This window comes from Osmerus eperlanus, chromosome 22, assembly GCF_963692335.1.
Source record: "Osmerus eperlanus chromosome 22, fOsmEpe2.1, whole genome shotgun sequence".
Classification (NCBI taxonomy): Eukaryota; Metazoa; Chordata; class Actinopteri; order Osmeriformes; family Osmeridae; genus Osmerus; species Osmerus eperlanus.
In genome coordinates this window covers 6304727-6321245 of record NC_085039.1, presented here as the reverse complement: position 1 = coordinate 6321245, position 16519 = coordinate 6304727, and the positions used below count along the sequence as shown (strand labels likewise).

General features: G+C 45.5%; 1 protein-coding gene across 2 annotated transcripts in view; it reads left to right on the top strand.

Annotated features, from left to right (window-relative positions):
* meis1a (Meis homeobox 1 a) overlaps positions 1 to 16302 on the top strand; it is a 28347-nt gene extending 12045 nt beyond the window's left edge. Inside the window, exons 9-13 of one of the 2 annotated variants that reach the window (XM_062448221.1) lie at positions 5573 to 5649; positions 10011 to 10073; positions 11521 to 11606; positions 12100 to 12201; positions 14793 to 16302. In XM_062448221.1, the coding sequence (XP_062304205.1) occupies positions 5573 to 5649; positions 10011 to 10073; positions 11521 to 11606; positions 12100 to 12158 (285 nt within the window). In that variant the 3' untranslated portion in view covers positions 12159 to 12201; positions 14793 to 16302. Of the gene's footprint in view, positions 1 to 5572; positions 5650 to 10010; positions 10074 to 11516; positions 11607 to 12099; positions 12202 to 14792 lie in introns of both variants that reach the window. The other variant, XM_062448220.1, reaches the window with a different exon arrangement.
* Positions 16303 to 16519: the final 217 nt, after the last annotated feature.

Here is a 16519-nt window from a genome sequence, read left to right as displayed (position 1 = left end):
AAGTGTTTCATGTAACGGTGAAAGAGAAAAAAAACGAAACTGGAAGGCATAATCCCTGTTAATGCAATTAGTGTCTAATTTGCCACCCTCTTACTCACAGATGTGCTGTAATAATGTGCTTAAAAAAAAAACCTTGGAAGCACATTTTACAAACATGAGCAAAAACAGGTGGGGAAAAGGTTTGCGCTGTACACACTTGTGTACTGTAAAAGTTTGTTTTCTATTAAACTCAAGTATTAAAGCTGGGTTTACAGGAACGCCACAAATCTTAGTTGCAATTTATTAAAGCTTTGAATGCGTTGCTGAATATAGTTTTTCATTGAAAACACCATGCAAAGCCATGACTGAGACAGGACTTTTTACAAATTCACGCACATTATTACAGGAAAGGGTTCCACCCTCTCTTCCTCTCCTGTGGAACAGACATGTGAAGCTATAGAAATCAAAAGAGAGAGAGAGAGACTGAGAGAGAATGATATAAGCCTGGTAATGTTTTATCCCTGGAAGCCCCAGGATTGACCTCACACCCCTCAACCATGGGATCCTCAAAGGTCAAAGGTGGCAGGGCATCTGAACCCATTCGTCATCGGTTGTTTATTGCCAGGCTCCTTCGAATGTTGGCACATTGCTCACCCGTGTCAACCCCTCTGCCATACACAACCTGGCAGGCAATCCCAGGTCAACCAGCTAGCTAGCCCTCTCTGTCCCTTCTTTCCTATCCTTTTGTTCTAAGACAATGTGTCCAGTCCATAATGTGATCGCTCATCATGATATGCGGGACATGAAATAAAAACTTTACTGTGCAGTCTGTCTCAAATCCCTCTCCCCGCCCAAAAGAACTAAACAACAACAAACAAAAAATAATGTATATATATATATATATATATATATATAAATGTTCATGTTTTTAGTGACCCTAGGGAATATTGACACTTAGGTATGACAAAGTCTGCCATATTCATATTTGTAAAATTCAATTTAAGGGACCTACGCCTGCTGATTACTTCTTAATTCCATCCAAGCAGCGGGTAGAATTGTTGGCGCCACAGAATTAAAGAATAAATGTCATTACACATAAGTGTACTAGTGTTTATGCCCTCGGTACTTAGCTTATAGCCTGAAAATATGAGCGACGGTGCCCCCTCTTCCTTTTATAGCTCAATGTACCCCTTTGTCGAGTCCACGATATCTGAAGCGGCCTTCTGCCGTTTTTTTATATTTTTCTTTTGCTCCTTCTTTTGTTGCTTGGCCCCCGTCTGACTTAGCAAGCATGCTAGCTAACAGGGAGACATTTGGAAGTAATGAGCGGACGATTATTGGAGTCAGTGGCAGAAAAAAAGCAAACCATAGTCTTTTAAAGTCTTTTTTAGGGGGGAGGATGGAGTAGGGAGGGGAACGCCGACGGGGCATCTGAGTTCATTTATCCACATTGGCGTCCCATTGTGTGGAGGGGATGGGTTTTCGCTGGTTCCCTCACCCTGCAGTGAAAACATCATCCATTACCTTTCTGACAGGCCCCCCGAGACTCTCAGCCCTCCTCTCCGCGGGGGTTGCCTTTATTGACCTCCCTCTGAAAAGTCCAGCATGTGGTCACATACATCATCGGCACGGCCTTTTTTCTCTGACAAGGTAAATGACCAGTGTTTAGGCCGACAGATAATGAGCTGGGGAGGGTCGAAGGACAGGGAGAGATTGGCAGATGGCATCACGTGGTGGGAAAAGTAGGATGAGCCTGGATCCTGAATATGGGAATTTGATTGCGATAGTTGATTAGTGCAGAGTGTTGACTTGAGGGCAAGTGTGAACGTTCCCTCAAACATGACACTTGGTGCCTCCCCTGCCTTTTGTGGACCTCTACTGCAAACACAAAATGATTGTGAGATTAAGAGGACTTCAAACTAACGTTAACCTGCCCACGTATGTCTTATCGACATGTTCAATTGTTTAAATTCCATCTTCTCTTTCAAAGGGAAAGGGGCCTTATTACTATTGGCTGGCTCTTCCTTCCCTGTGTCCTAAACTGTGTGTCAGGTCTGGGTGCATCTCACTGCCCCCGGAGCGATCCTCCTCACTCCAAATGAGGGGTAATTACAACCTATAACAGGTTTACTGGTCCAGTAAACGACATAATCACCCCTCCTGAAAAAATCAGTCTGATCGCTCACACACACACACACACACACACACACACACACACACACACACACACACGCAAAGACTCAAGCATGTGTTCACACACACTTGTGGCTTAGAGTTGAAGCTCAGTCGCTTCCCCCCTCCCCTTTCCCCATTTGCTTAGAACCTCAAGCCAAGCAGGTGTGGATCTGTGGAGGTGCTAACCCCCCCCCCCCCCTCCCTCTCCCGCCTCCCTCCCAACTCAAAATGACACATATTTGGTTACCACCATTTAGCAACACGGATGGGGTCTGTCGTGCACTCCAGTTCATTAGAGACTCCTCGTGGTTCGTTTGAGCTGGAGGGGTGAGGTGGTTGGCTAAGCCGTTGAGGCTCGCTGAGGCCCGCTGAGGCTAGCGTCGGAATGTTGCCCATCCCCAGGGGCTTTGGATTTTTTTGGGGGCCTTGTAGAGATCGTCAGTGGCCTGCCTGCCTGCCTGCCTGCTTAGTGGGAGACTGGTTCAGCTGACCTGTCACCACCTTGGCAGCTTCGCTTGCCACAGCCCGGCGGCAGCCACTTAGCGGTCGACACCACAGGCACCGTACCCAACATGTGGGCTGTAGCGCGGCTGTAGGTTTTGTCTTGGTGTGTGTGTGTGTTGTACTATGTGTGTGTACGGCATGAGCAGGTACGGATGTACTGCAGGTGTGTACAGGTTTATGTGAGTGTGTTACTACAGCCTAAAATGTGAGCAGTTTTCGATGCGTGTCTGTGTATGTTCAAACACACGCTAACATACTCCAGCCCTACCTGGGGAATGTGTCCAGACCTGCTGGTATTGGAGAGCTGACCCCCCTCTCCCCACCCCAACCTATTACTGTTAATGTTGTGATGAAAGACTTGGCGACAGGGAGTTGGACTCTGAGTGGTCAGGTAGAGATGCACAAAGGAGGGGGGGGGGGCAGAGGAAAATGTTGTTACTAGCCTGTTGACTATGCCATCCATACATTGGGTCAGTGCTTGATCTGGGCGGGAGATTTCTGGAACTGACTTCCTATAAGCAATTGTTTTTGTTTTAATGATCGTTATACCAAAGGAAATACTGTTTTGTTCCAGTGTTTATGTTGAATGCTGGTTGCTGTTGAAAAAAAAAAAGAATGGAAAAAGATTGACAGCTTTAAAAGTAATATGCACGATGAACTCATGAACTCAACTCAGACTCAGTCATGGCAATTGCACTGCTCTCTCGTTCATACATGTGAATGTGGTTAAACGTGTTTCCACAGAAGTGGAGAACAAGAGATGAGTCGGATACACAGAAGTCTCCTTGTTGGCCTTTTTTATGTTGAAACCAGCTCCATTGTGACTTGTATCTTATATAGGTAACCTTAAAATATCCTGGAGGTAAAAGTCCGACCTGAGCCGCAACCACATATTTGTGTTGATCCAACACTTTGTGGTGTCCTCTGTCTCCTTGGAGATTTTAGGCACTCAGGTGGAGTTTTGCCTGGAGTGCCTGGCGTTGAGCTGTCCTAGCATGCTTAAAGAGAGAGAAAGTGTGTGTATGTGTGTGAGAAAGAGAAATAGAGCCCAAGCATAGCCTGATAGTTGATTAGTGGCTTGAAACCTGGAATCAGATTCCACAAATCCCAACCTTAGACATTGCTAGGTTTGATGCTGACACAAAAGCAGTTTTGAGGGGCAACTTCAACCTGCAAACAAATGATTGTGACCTTATTTGTCTTGGTCTAGGTCTTTAAAAAAAAGTAGGTTGTAGTTTTAAAACGTTTTATACGAACCTGTTACTTCTACTATATGCTGTAGAGTTGATCCAGAACTCCCTAGGCAAAGCCCTGGCATAACTTGCTAATTACAGGTTTGGAGATGAGTGGCCGCGGTCGGCCTTTCTTCCGAGGTTAGCTGGGAACCCAGGAGCGGTTAGAGCCACTGTTCCTGCTAACAGGATTATAATTTATAATGAGCGGGTGGATCAGGATTAGAGCCCCGAGTGGAAACTTCTGAAATTAGGACTGAGGTTTTTCCCCGCCTTCCTGTGTATTTGTGCATGTTTTTTTCTTTCTCGTCTTTGTGTCTTGTATTCTGGGAAGATGTTAGGATATTAAATTGAGTTGGAATATTGCTGGACATGGTCGAAATATGGAATGTACCGTGAGAAGTTGTTTGACATGGTCTGGGAGGTTTTCGCTTTGACGTTCACAACCCCCTTATGATTATCAATAGAATCATGAAAGCAGTTTTGCTCCGTAGTAGAATGCAGTGTGTTCATGCCCCTGGAATGCTCCTGGAACATTGCCTTCCTCCCAGTTCAGACAGCAATTTTTTTCCAGGCAACCACTTAATGGAATTATCAACTTGGGTAGAAAGGGACACCCATGAGATTGGAAAGTGCCTGCTAGATGGATGTTGAAAATTTGATGAGGCAACACCACAATTATCACTATTTGTTGCCAATTTGAGCCAGTTTAGGTCAATTACAATAACCTCACATGAAAACCACGAAGCAAAACATACACTCATAGTTGATTCTGTGGCTGAAAAAAAGCCAACAAACATCAGAAGCATATTTGTCAAGTGTGGTGAAAAGCATGCCATTTTGACTATGAAATTGGCCCTAGGACGTCAGTCGTGGACAATTTGGACTAGTCACAGTACAGTGACTGACTCAAGATGCTAACTAGAGTTAGCGGTTATGAAGCGTTAAATCGGTTGAGGTCTTGCCCTACACTTTTATGCATGGTGTGCATGTTATGGTGGATCTGATTTTGACCTTTTGACAGTATCCTAAGTAATACACCACTGTTTTTGCCACTGTGAATCTCTGTGACCTGATGCCATGCCTTGAAAGTAATTTTTACTTAAGCTATATAACAAATAGACTCGTTGGAGCAGGTGTCCAATTGCTGTTATCACCTCTAGCCTTTTGAGGTTGGCGTGGATGAAGAGAAACAAATTAAAGAAAGGAATCGTGCACAAACCGTTGGGATTTGAATGCATCCCTAGTGCCTTATCTTTATTCGGGGGGGACAAACGCACTCATACACACAAACACACACACACACGTAAACTCTGGAGACCTGGTTTTGCAGCCTCAGGCCTGCTCTGGATCCACTGGTGCTGGGGAACAGTCTTGTCTGAGCCCCATCAGGAGCTTCTGTAGCATAGCACACCACTAATTAATGTAGCTGTTTCTCCACTCTGCTAAATTCCCTAATTGGCTCGCCATTTCTTCACCATTAATTATGCTCCATTTCATATTCCGCTAATGAGTTGGAGCCACACCTCCGTTCTTGAGCGCTAATTAGCCTCTGCTTTTAGACTAGCAGTGCTGACAACAACAGCAGCAGAACAATAGTTGAATTTTTGGGGGGTTTGTTTCTCAACCAGCCTTTTTTGTATTTATGCCCTTTTTTTCTATTCTTCTTTCTTTTGACACAGCATCCTTATCCTTCGGAAGAGCAGAAGAAACAACTGGCGCAAGACACCGGGTTAACTATTCTCCAAGTCAACAACTGGTGAGTGGGGGTCTTGAAGCAGCTTTGTTGTGTTTAGATAGAAGAAATGGATTTCCCCCCCAGGCAACCTGTGGCTAATGATTTGAATGATTAATTCCGCTGGGAAAGGCTTACTCAAACTCCCCTCCCCCCTTTACAGTTGATTGGTCTCAGATAATTGGAATAAAGGGAAAACCTCTGAAATATTCCAGTATACACCAAGCTATATATATATATATATATATACATACACACATACAGTATATATACAGTATATACATTACTATAAATACTTTACAAGTTTCTTCCTGAGCAAGGCAAAAGTGTAAAGATAAAGGATGTCATCAAATAGTTTATGAACAATATAGGCTACACATTGTATATTTCTCTGTCTAGAGAGACTTCCATCTCATCACTGACACGGGAATCAAATGCAACTGCAAAAATCCAGTTTGGAATCAGACTTCCCTGAACAGAACGTTAATGACTAGTGAGCGCTCGCTTGCGGTGCACTAGGCTAGCCCAGCCTCCTCCTTGGACGGAGCTAATCGGCTACACAGAGAGACAGGTGCTGGAGCCAGGTAGAGAACGCAGCAGGGCTCCGGCTCACTCAGCAGCACGCTTCTCCTTCTTCAAGGACGCTGGCTTGCGTCGGTGCCGACACAAACAGACTCAGCTCTGAGAGGGGCGATGGAGGCTCCACCTAGCATGCTGACATCATTCCGGTTGTGTGGGCAAAACATCATGGGTGTCTTCGAGAGAAAGCGTACAAGAACGAGAGAGTAAGGAGGGGCAATGTGTCGAGGTACATTCAAACAAATGGCTTGACTACACAAACGGCTTGACTTCATGCTTTGGAGTGTTTTTTAATGGTTTTGAATTCCACTAGGTAGAGAACAAAAAAGAGGATGCAGTTTCCATAACAAGAACTGATGGAGATCCATCTCTGTGACCAACAAGGGTTTGGGTCACTAGACCATTTGTGCCTCTTAGCCCAGGTAACATGACACTAGAACTAACAAGGAAAGATCTCCCACCACACCAATAAGATTCACTGAGCCATCCAAATACATGATATTGTACAAGGCAATGGGTGGGTGAAATATCAGAGACCGTTTCTGAGTTTGTCTTCTGCAGCCTTTAGTAGACCACTTCTGCATTAGATGTTTTTTTCGCCGTTACTACGGCAACCCGAGGCAGTCCAGATTTTCCCATTATACCGAGAATTATGAGTAAATGAGCAATCAGAGCCAACTGGCAAAAAAAAAAGCTGTGAATGAAGCAATCGTGCTTGGATTAAGTTGCACACCCGGCATATAGCCTCTTCCTTATAAGTTATAGATGTGTAGTGTGTGTGGTTATCCCCATGTGTGTATCAAAGCCCTGTATGCGTACTGTGCATGTTCAGTATGTGTGTGCGAGGGCTTCGCAGTTTAGTTAATGGAAACACTCCTCTGAGTTTGGCGCGAGGTGCCCTCCGAGGGGGGGGGGCGGGGGGATTGGGTGGTGAGGTAATGGCCGCCCACTGTTCAACAACAGAGCCTAATGCTGCCATGGGGACTTGTGGGAGACCCCCGCGTTTGTTCTCGCTAAAAGCACCAGCCTTGGGATGACATACACACACATAGATACACATGTAGGCACACATTGCTTGTTACATTGCTGCTCTTGTGTGTATTCAGTGTGTTACTTATTCTGTAACTGCACACTGAGTTACCTGAACTCTTGAATTTCCTTCAGGATCATTAAGGTGAATTGAACACACATTTGAACATGCATATACAGAGAGAGGACACACACACACAACCTCCCTTGCAAAAGCAGTCGGCTGCAGAACGCAGTGCAATGTTAACATGTTGGAATTCAGAGGTTGCTCGACCATCTTAATATACTGGCTGGCATAGCAGACTTCCGCCTGTACTATTTTTTCAATATCCTCCCTGTATCTGATGACAAATGGAGAAGCATAGCCAATTTCCAGAAAACTCACTGAAACACGCATACCTATCATGACATACTTGTCTTTTTTTGCAAAATGAGGTTGCCAGGAGGTTGGCAGAACCTTTGATACCCTTTGCCTCAGCACAATATCATGTGCTGGTTAACAGGTGAGAGAGACAGACAGTGTGTGTGTGTGTGTATTAGTGAATGTTTGGGCGTGTTGGTGTAAATGGCGTTTTCATGGCAAACAGCTGGACTGGTTTATTTAAACACACTCGGGGTGGGGGGGTGGCTGGTATGGGTTGGGGTGGTGAGTGGGGATAGGAGAGGGGGGGATGGTTGCAGGGTGTTGACCTGAGAATGACACCCAAGGAGGCGGGGTTTGGGGCCATTTTACGAGCAGGGGAGTGCTGGTGGTGGTGGTGGTGGGGGGGGGGGGGCAGCTAGCAGTGGAGGGAGCACTCGTTTGTTTAAGGCTCACGAGAGGCGTGTCACCATGCGCCTGCAGTGGGCCAGACCAGATGCCCCTGGATGAGGGAATTAGCTAAACAGGAGGGGGGGTACAACTAAGATACATCACAGTTAAACATTCCTTCAAAAAGGAAATAGTGCTTTGTTTACGTTTGGCGACTTGGCAGGGTTTTGCTGTGACTGTATTTTGTGAGGTCGATGTTAGGCCGCGAGTCCACAGGCGCTCACTTAGCCAAGTGCACAAGTCAAATTTTCGCCAAAGCCGTCGTGAAAAAAAAGAAACGTCCAAAAAACGTCAAATTACATTTCCTGTGAAAAACAATGTTTTACGAAAACGGTTTTATGATTCGTCTAGCATAAGAAGAATAGGCCTCTATTGTGGGAGTGGAAGGAGGGGGATAGTTGCGCTCATTGTGCGGTGGGAAACGATGGGTTGCGCGGGCCGTAAACGCAGTCCCATGGTGTGAAGGGGGTCGCACAGGGGTGAACTTTTAACTCCCTAATGGAGGGCGCAGCTTCAGCTCTCCGCATGGGTCTCTGTTCCTCCTTTCATTGGCTGCTTAACAGGCGGAGCCAGGGGTGTGTGGCGCCCGGCTCTCACAACAGAACGCCACAGTGCTCCCTCTCCTTCTCTCTCACTTTCGTTTCCTTTCTTTCTTTCTCTCACTCCTTCTTTCTCTCTGTCTAACCCATGAGAGACCCCCCAACATAACTACCACCCCCAGCAACCACCTTAATTCGTCACAGCAACGTCAAGGATTTGAACTCTTGGGGAGCCACAGCAGCCTTTAAGACATTGGCGCCTCATTTGTCACAACTTTATTGAAACTGGGGTCATTTATTCATTTTCTTGTTTGCATTTTCTGACACTGGGCGCACGGACTCCATCATATAACTCTGTTTTCCTGAGTAGTCATCACTACACTTTTCTCTATCTCTCTTCTTACAATCGTCCCCCCCCCCGCTCCCTGTTAACCCCTCCCCCTCACCCCCTCTCCTGCCTTTTTTGCAGGCCTGAAAAGAGTGGTGTGGCTTTTGTTTCCTGAAAAGGAAACCCGTTACTCCCCCTTTTTTTTCTTTCCAAAAAGATGAAATGGAACCATCCCGCCAGGGGTAAAAAGCAGGAGGACATAAATCAAGTGGGAACCACTGAGCTTTCACTCCCCCGGGTCAGGAAGGGTCGACGGGCGGGTTTCAGAGAGGGGCTTTAGGCTGAGCAAGAGCAGAGTGCTCCTCTACTGAGGGCGTGGGGTCACAGGGTCGCAGGGTCGAAGGTCATGCATACCAGGATGATTTCGAGAGCACAAGTATGGTTAAAGAGGGCCGAGTATGAACACCCTACAACTTTGCACAAACATCAATCCCAAAATGCACTCCGATTAGGGTTCCTGTTGTTTTTACTCATGTTTTTTTGTTCAAATTATTATTTTTTGTATTACCTTGTAAAACTATATTGAGAACTTTACAGTTTTGGCTGGCAGTTGATTTGTTTTACATGAGGAAAAGGTAGCAGGAAATGAAATGACGGGCAAAGAAAAGAAAATTACTTTACTGTACTTTTAATTATTTCTACTCAGGATATTTAAGCCATTATTTTCCACAGTCGTGTCATATTGCTGTGGAATCATAGATGATCCAGGTGTTTGGTGTGGCAAGACTCACACACTCACTGTCCAGGCCATTTTTGTCCTTCAAAAACTGTGGGTTGAAAGGAAGTTGAGGTTTCCACGTTCCTCGAGGAGAGCGTGGAGGAGACGTCTGGACAACGTCGGGCCGCCACCGCTGACAGCTAGTCCATTTCTTTCTTTTTTTCTCACAAAGCCAAAACGAATGAATGTTTTTTCTCTCTCTCTCTCTACGGCTCCAAAAACAGAACATTGAAATCATATGCCGCTCGCCAAGTCTCATTTATAACGTGTTGCTGTCTTCTCTCCTCTTTTGTCCCACCCCCCCTTCCCGGGTCCCCTCAGGTTCATCAACGCGAGACGGAGGATAGTTCAGCCAATGATTGACCAGTCCAACAGAGCAGGCAAGTTGTTTAATCAAATTCCTTAGTTGGCACCAGACTTGCGCCAATTCAATAAAACAAACAACAGATTTATTCTCATATAACTCATTTGGGAAAATGCTGCCATTCTAAATCAGTGGAAGATATTGACAGTTCAGGACACAGTGGCAAGGCATCCCCTCCCTCTACTGCTACTGTGGGCTTTGCCCCCTTTGGTCCTGAATGTGTTTAACTGAACGGACGGACTTAACTTCAGAAGTGAATGGCCACTAAGACTCAGGGGATTAGCCGAAACAATGACGCTAATCGCTTTGACTGGCCAGTCCATTGAACGTTTTAACCTTGGATTAGAACAAATAGAAGCCTAGAGTGAAACTGAAGCTAAAATGTGCCACTTGCCCTCCAGCTCTCTAACAAATGACACTGGGGTTGACTTTTCGGATAGAAAGCCTCAATGCACAGCTAAATTACTCATTGGATGGATAACCATAACAAATACACGTTGGGTCTTTCATAGAATCTTTTTTATTTCTCTGTGTCTGGCTACCTTGTTGCCTTATTTATCCTTATCTTCTCTCTAGCCTGTCTCTTTTCAGGGATTTTTTCTTTCCACCTTACATGCTCTTACACCCTTCTCTTGCTCTTTTCACTCTCTCTGTCTCTCTGTCTCTCTGTCTCTCTTCATCCATGTCCCCGTTCTCTTGCTGTTCTGTTGAAGACAGACCAGTCCCCTGATGCATGCCTTGTTGTGGAGCTGCTGTCAAATTTATGGCCTGTGATGGGGGGGGTTATGGGTTAGGGCTGCATTGGTGGTGGTGGTAGTGGGGGGGGGGGGGTACTCTGTTAAGTTCAAAGCCGGCTGAGAAGGCTTGAACTGTTGCTCGGGCTAAAGTAACCAGAAACAGCCCTCTACCTGAGGGCAGCGACTGCCTTTTTATGATACGAGGGAGACAAAAAAATAATAATATGGAATTGCAGTCTGCGTCCATTGACACTAGGGCAGTTCTTCCTGTGCCACTAATTGCCCCTTGCCGGTGAAGGGGGGTGAGGGTAGGGTTTACTTGTCGGAATAGTGGCCGTTCCTCATTAATCACAAACGGCGATAGGGACTGAGTTGCGGTCCAAGCAAGTCGAGTTGTTAGATGGCTTAAAACATACTTTTTACGGATAGTGAATCACATTTAGGTTTCTCCAAACTTTTATTTAAATGTAAAGTCACCTACCACACGCTCATTTGGTCAAACTATTTAACGACCAATTCATATTGGTTGCCTATGCCTTCAAAACAATTTCTTGCCAATTATAACGGATAAAAAATGACAATTAGTTGACAATAATGAGATTACCTAGAGGGGGGTTGATGGTGGGGGGGTGGGGGCATGGTATGGAACAGGACTGGACCGTTAATTCGAATGCATGTAAGATTCTAATTAGTATTTCCTTCTGTTTCTGACCACTGTGGTTTCAGTGAGCCAAGGAGGGCCATACACCCCAGATGGTCAACCAATGGGGGGCTTCGTCATGGACGGCCAGACACACATGGGAATCAGACCACCTGGTAAGACCCTATCTCTAGATACACGGACACGCAAATGTCACACACACTCATACATATGCACACACACACACTTGCATATAGACAAGGACAAACACAGATATCCAGACATGCACTGCCGACACAGCACTCCAGACCTAACTGAGTGCACAAGCAGGGTTGTCTACCCGTGCCCCCATGCAGGTGGGGTCAGTCTCACTGCAACACCTCTCTTGCTCCTCTGACCCAAATCTCCCTTGCGCTGATTAGCTCCTGTCTAGACATAGGTCTAGCATCTACCTATGTACCCATATGCAAATGCTAGGCTAGGTCGCACGCAGTATGCATACATTAGTCACTCATTGGCCTGCAAGTGATGGTCAGTGGCAAAGACAGCTTTCATTGACTTTATTATCCTCTAATAAATTGACACTCCTGACAAATGTTCTGTTTCACAAACGTTTGACCTGATATCTGACTTGTCATCTTGCTTCTTCTTTTTCCTTTCTCCCTCCAGGCCCCATGGGTGGTATGGGCATGGGGATGGGGGTGGAGGGACAGTGGCATTACATGTGACCCTTCATGGGAGAACCTGGTGTACGGCAGAGGGGGACGCACTGTAAGTGTTCATGTTCAAAGCAGGAAGTTATTCTTCCCTCGTCCTTCTCATATGCTAAATGAACTGCATCTCCTGACTAAATCTAGTCAACAGTGGCATCCATGTTTGTTGTTTGCTCAGTCCACATTTTCAAAAGACAACATTTAAGTAATTTATGTGGTGAGACACCCACCTGTCGTTAGATGAAGTCAACATATTGTGGGCAAGACAAATGTAAAAAGCAATGGCATCACTTGATTTGATTTTTGTTTACAAAATAAGAAACAATAGGAGGTATCCAGCACCAGCTTTTTGTTCCAAGAACTTAAGGAGTAGAAACACAGTATTAACTATTATTAGAAATGCCAGTGAGGGTAGGGTGTGATTTATCACCTTCTTATGTCACGGTTAAAGAGTGCTGTTTGGCGTTTTTGTAAAAACATGTTAATACCTTGCTCTTACTCTACAGATACCTGGCACTATCATTTCAAAATATTTATTATTTACCCTGCAACCACAACTAGGCAGTGACATAACCAGAACACTAAAACTACGATACAGTACTTTCCATGAAGATTAACGACAAAAACTGCATCGTTTTTTCTTTTGATGACCCCTTCGTTTCATTTCCAGGCACATTTCTGAATGTATTAGTGAGGCATATTGGCACATTACAGCATGATAGGAAGACCGACGAAAGCTAATTGACTTTGTCCAAATTAAATATGCCTGCGCCAGCGGGGGTGACCAATTGATTTATCTGACTGGTCATGTGGACCGAAATAGAGACCTGTTACTGTAGGCGCGCACACATCTGTCACGCAATCCCTGAAAGCCACACACACAGTACTGTACAGCAGCTATGTGGTCAAACTAGAGCCAGTGAGAAAGATGGAGGGTTTGCCTTGAGCTAATTGTTATCCTTCTTATTTCCAAAATGTACAAAAGGCTGAGTGCTTGAACTTCACTTCCGAGGCTATAGTGAGACTACATTCTGTAAACGGAATAAGCCTGTTGGAATATAGTTGAGGAGGGAAGTCTAAAGTCCCAAGGACAGAGGTGAGAAAGATAGAAAACTACTCTGGTCTTGTAGCTAATATCTAGAGAATTTATTTTTACACTGGCAAACTGTATCTCTGCCTAGCATGGCTAATTAAGATAAGCCGCCCTCCCCTCCCCCCCCCCCCCCCCACCCCACCACTTTAGATCCAAAGGACAATTAATCATACAAGATGCTTATATTATTTTTCGTCCTTTTGAATGAATTGCCCAAAGACATAAAGCAGTCTCCCCCCTCTTATTTGATTACGAGGTCCAGTTACTTCATAAGCCATTTTCATTAAAGTTCGGTGAATGTTCCGCAAACGGGGGAGATTAAGCAGACGTTTATGAGATGAGCGTGGGTGGGGGGTTGATGAGGCAGTGTGTGTGTGTGTGTGTGTGTGTGTGTGTGTGGGGGGGGGGGGGGGGGTATAGAAGAGTCTCAACACTTGGAACTACACTGAGTTGGTTTTCCTACCGCTAGTCACTCACTCGGCAACATTGCTCCCCCTGACCAAAGTCAATTAAAGACTCTTCAGAAGGAGCGTTACACTTTCCCCCCCCCTCCCCACCCTCCACCTCCTCTACCGTCTCCCCCTCCCCTCTTCCCCCTTGCGATTATCGAGCTTATGGGTCTTGGGAAACAATACACCTGTCAGTTCGGATCGGACGCAGCGAGCCGTGCGGAAGCCCTGAGATCCGTCCGCCGCACGGAAATGACTGCTTCATGGCCATTTGGCCCCCGCTCTTCCTTTTCTCCTCTTCCACAAAATTTGCCATAGCTGGAAAGAAAAATGTTCCCCCATCCGCTATTATGGGCCAGCAGTAATTATAACAAGTGTACAGGATTATAATTTTTCCCCCTTCGTCTACTTTGTTTATGTTTTTTTTCTTCTTATTTTTTTTAACCCAGAAGCCCCCTTTTAGGCATGCTTTGATGAACTTCTTTTAGTGACCCTGGCACATTGGCCTAACACCACTGGAGGCCTTTGTTTAACAGAGCCTCTTCCCCAATTATTGGTCCGAGGTTTGCTAACCCCTCAAAGAAGGGTCAGCGTTGCCATCTTCTAAGAGAAGGACTTGTAAAGGGACTAGAAAAAAGAAAAAGAAAGGGGGTGGGGCGGGGGGACAAGGCTTTACAGGTGTTTAGCCTCTGCTCTCCTGCGGGAAGTAGCGCCTGTTGATTGGGTCCCCTGGTGTCTGTGAAACAGAACGGGTCAACCGGGCCACAGTTGGCTCGCTCAGACGGCGGGGCCGGGTGCTCTGGTATTGATTGCTTTTCCCTCCGCTCTGAGTTGCTCATCTGTAAGCTTTGGGTGGGATGGGAGGCAAAAGCCGTGCTGCAATGACGAGTGTCAGTTCATTTTCACTTTGCAAAGCCAACTTCTCTTCTTGTGAGAAGAAGAAAGCGTTTACGTCGAACCATAAATACGTTTTCCCCCAAGGCCCAAAAACCTTCTACAGGCCGACACATACAATTCATGTTTAGTCTATTTTACAGTAGCTTTAAGGATTTCAGAAATGAAAAGTAGCTTATGTAACATATGTTCATATCTGTTTCTTCCCTACAGAACGAGCAAGATCTAACCTGGGGATGGTATGTCACCGGGGTGGCACGACGGGCATGGACAAGGGCATCACTCTGACCTCAACAGGTGCCCATCCTCCTGGCCTGTGCCACTTTCACCTCTCCCCTCCAACCTGCCCGGGACTGGACCTCTTGGCGCAACCTCCCCCTGCAGGGGGTTTGAAACCTCCAACCTCCCCACCTACCCTACCCCCGAGAATCTACTGTTGGTACTGTCCAACTATGACCTGGAGACCTCAGAAACCACATGCCTTCCTGGGACTGACTCTACAAGGCTCAACTTGTGACTACAACTGCAGGATGCCCAGAAGACATTTTTAACTTCACCAAAACAGTACCTCGTGCTTTTTCTCTCCTCCTCTGCTGCATGCAAATGAGGAGGGGTGGTGGTGGAGGACTTCTTCTAGCAAACAGACTTTAAGCAAGAAGAAATCAGATGTCTATCACCTGGGGATGTATCTCAACACAGGCACCCTGGAAGCTATGTGAAAGAACTGAAATGGTCCCACTAGTGAATGGAAAATTGGCAATAAGGTCACGAATCGAGTGCTGTTTACTGTTGTACGATGAACTCTCTGCAGGCGAGAGATTAACATTAACACAACTCATTGCAAGTGCTCCGGTATTGCTTTTGCATACTACGCCGTTTTTTTCTCAAAGGATTTGATTTGTCTTATCTTTCACACTATGTGTGTGTCTTTTTTTCTCTCCTACACACCCCTTTGCGTTTGAAAATAAAAAGAAATAAGTGAAATGACTAGTTATTTATTTTTGGGGCACTATAAACAATTAAGATGGGAACCAGCTGCTACGGGTGACAACAAAAAAACATGCTTCTTAAATAAGTGGTTTAAAGCTGCCGCTATAGCCCGGTTTCTTACAGACAGACTTACAATTGTAGAAACTGGGGATTCAATCAGTGCTTTTATTAGTCCTCATCAGGCCAAGCCCAGTAGTTACTCATCAATTTTGTCTCTGTGGTGGAAAAAGGTTTGCGAGGACCTAGTGGTGGTGGGGGTGAAGCAAGAGACGCTATCTCTCATTCCTCTTTGGTTTCTCAGCTGTTGGTCGAGGTGTGGTTGAGAGAAACAGTGTCAGGGGCCAAAAGGTTGGTCTGTCAGAGGTTGTCACGTCTAATACACACCGATGAAGGACCAGGTGGGCTTGGGGGCCCCCTAAATGACCCTTACATTTTTGGGGACCCTAAACATGATGCTGTTCATGTACGTTGTGGTTAAGTATTGAAATCCCTGATGGTGTATGTTATTGAGGGATCTGAACACTCAGGTTAAAACCAAAATAATGATACGTTTTTGATACAATTTCGAAGTATTTTGTGGTGACTGAAACGTTTTAGAAGAATTAAGTACTGCTATGTCTTTCCAGTTAGTCGAGAAAGAGCTGTGGTTTTGAGTAGGCATAGTTGTGGTGTTATGTGTGGAACACTTGCATTGTTCCAAATAAAAATATGCATTGCTGTATATCATGTGAAACACATGGACCCAAAGCATAGTTTCTGTGGCTGCATACATTCTGGCTGCAAACAGACATTAAAATATTATACTTACTTGGAACAGAGTCTTAAGCTATACATAGACTAGCTAAATCAGACATGTTGCTAATGAAATACATTTCCACAGACAAGAGGAAAAGTAACAACATCCACTACAATTATGCACAATAGCGAGGGCACTAACTGATACAAATGGG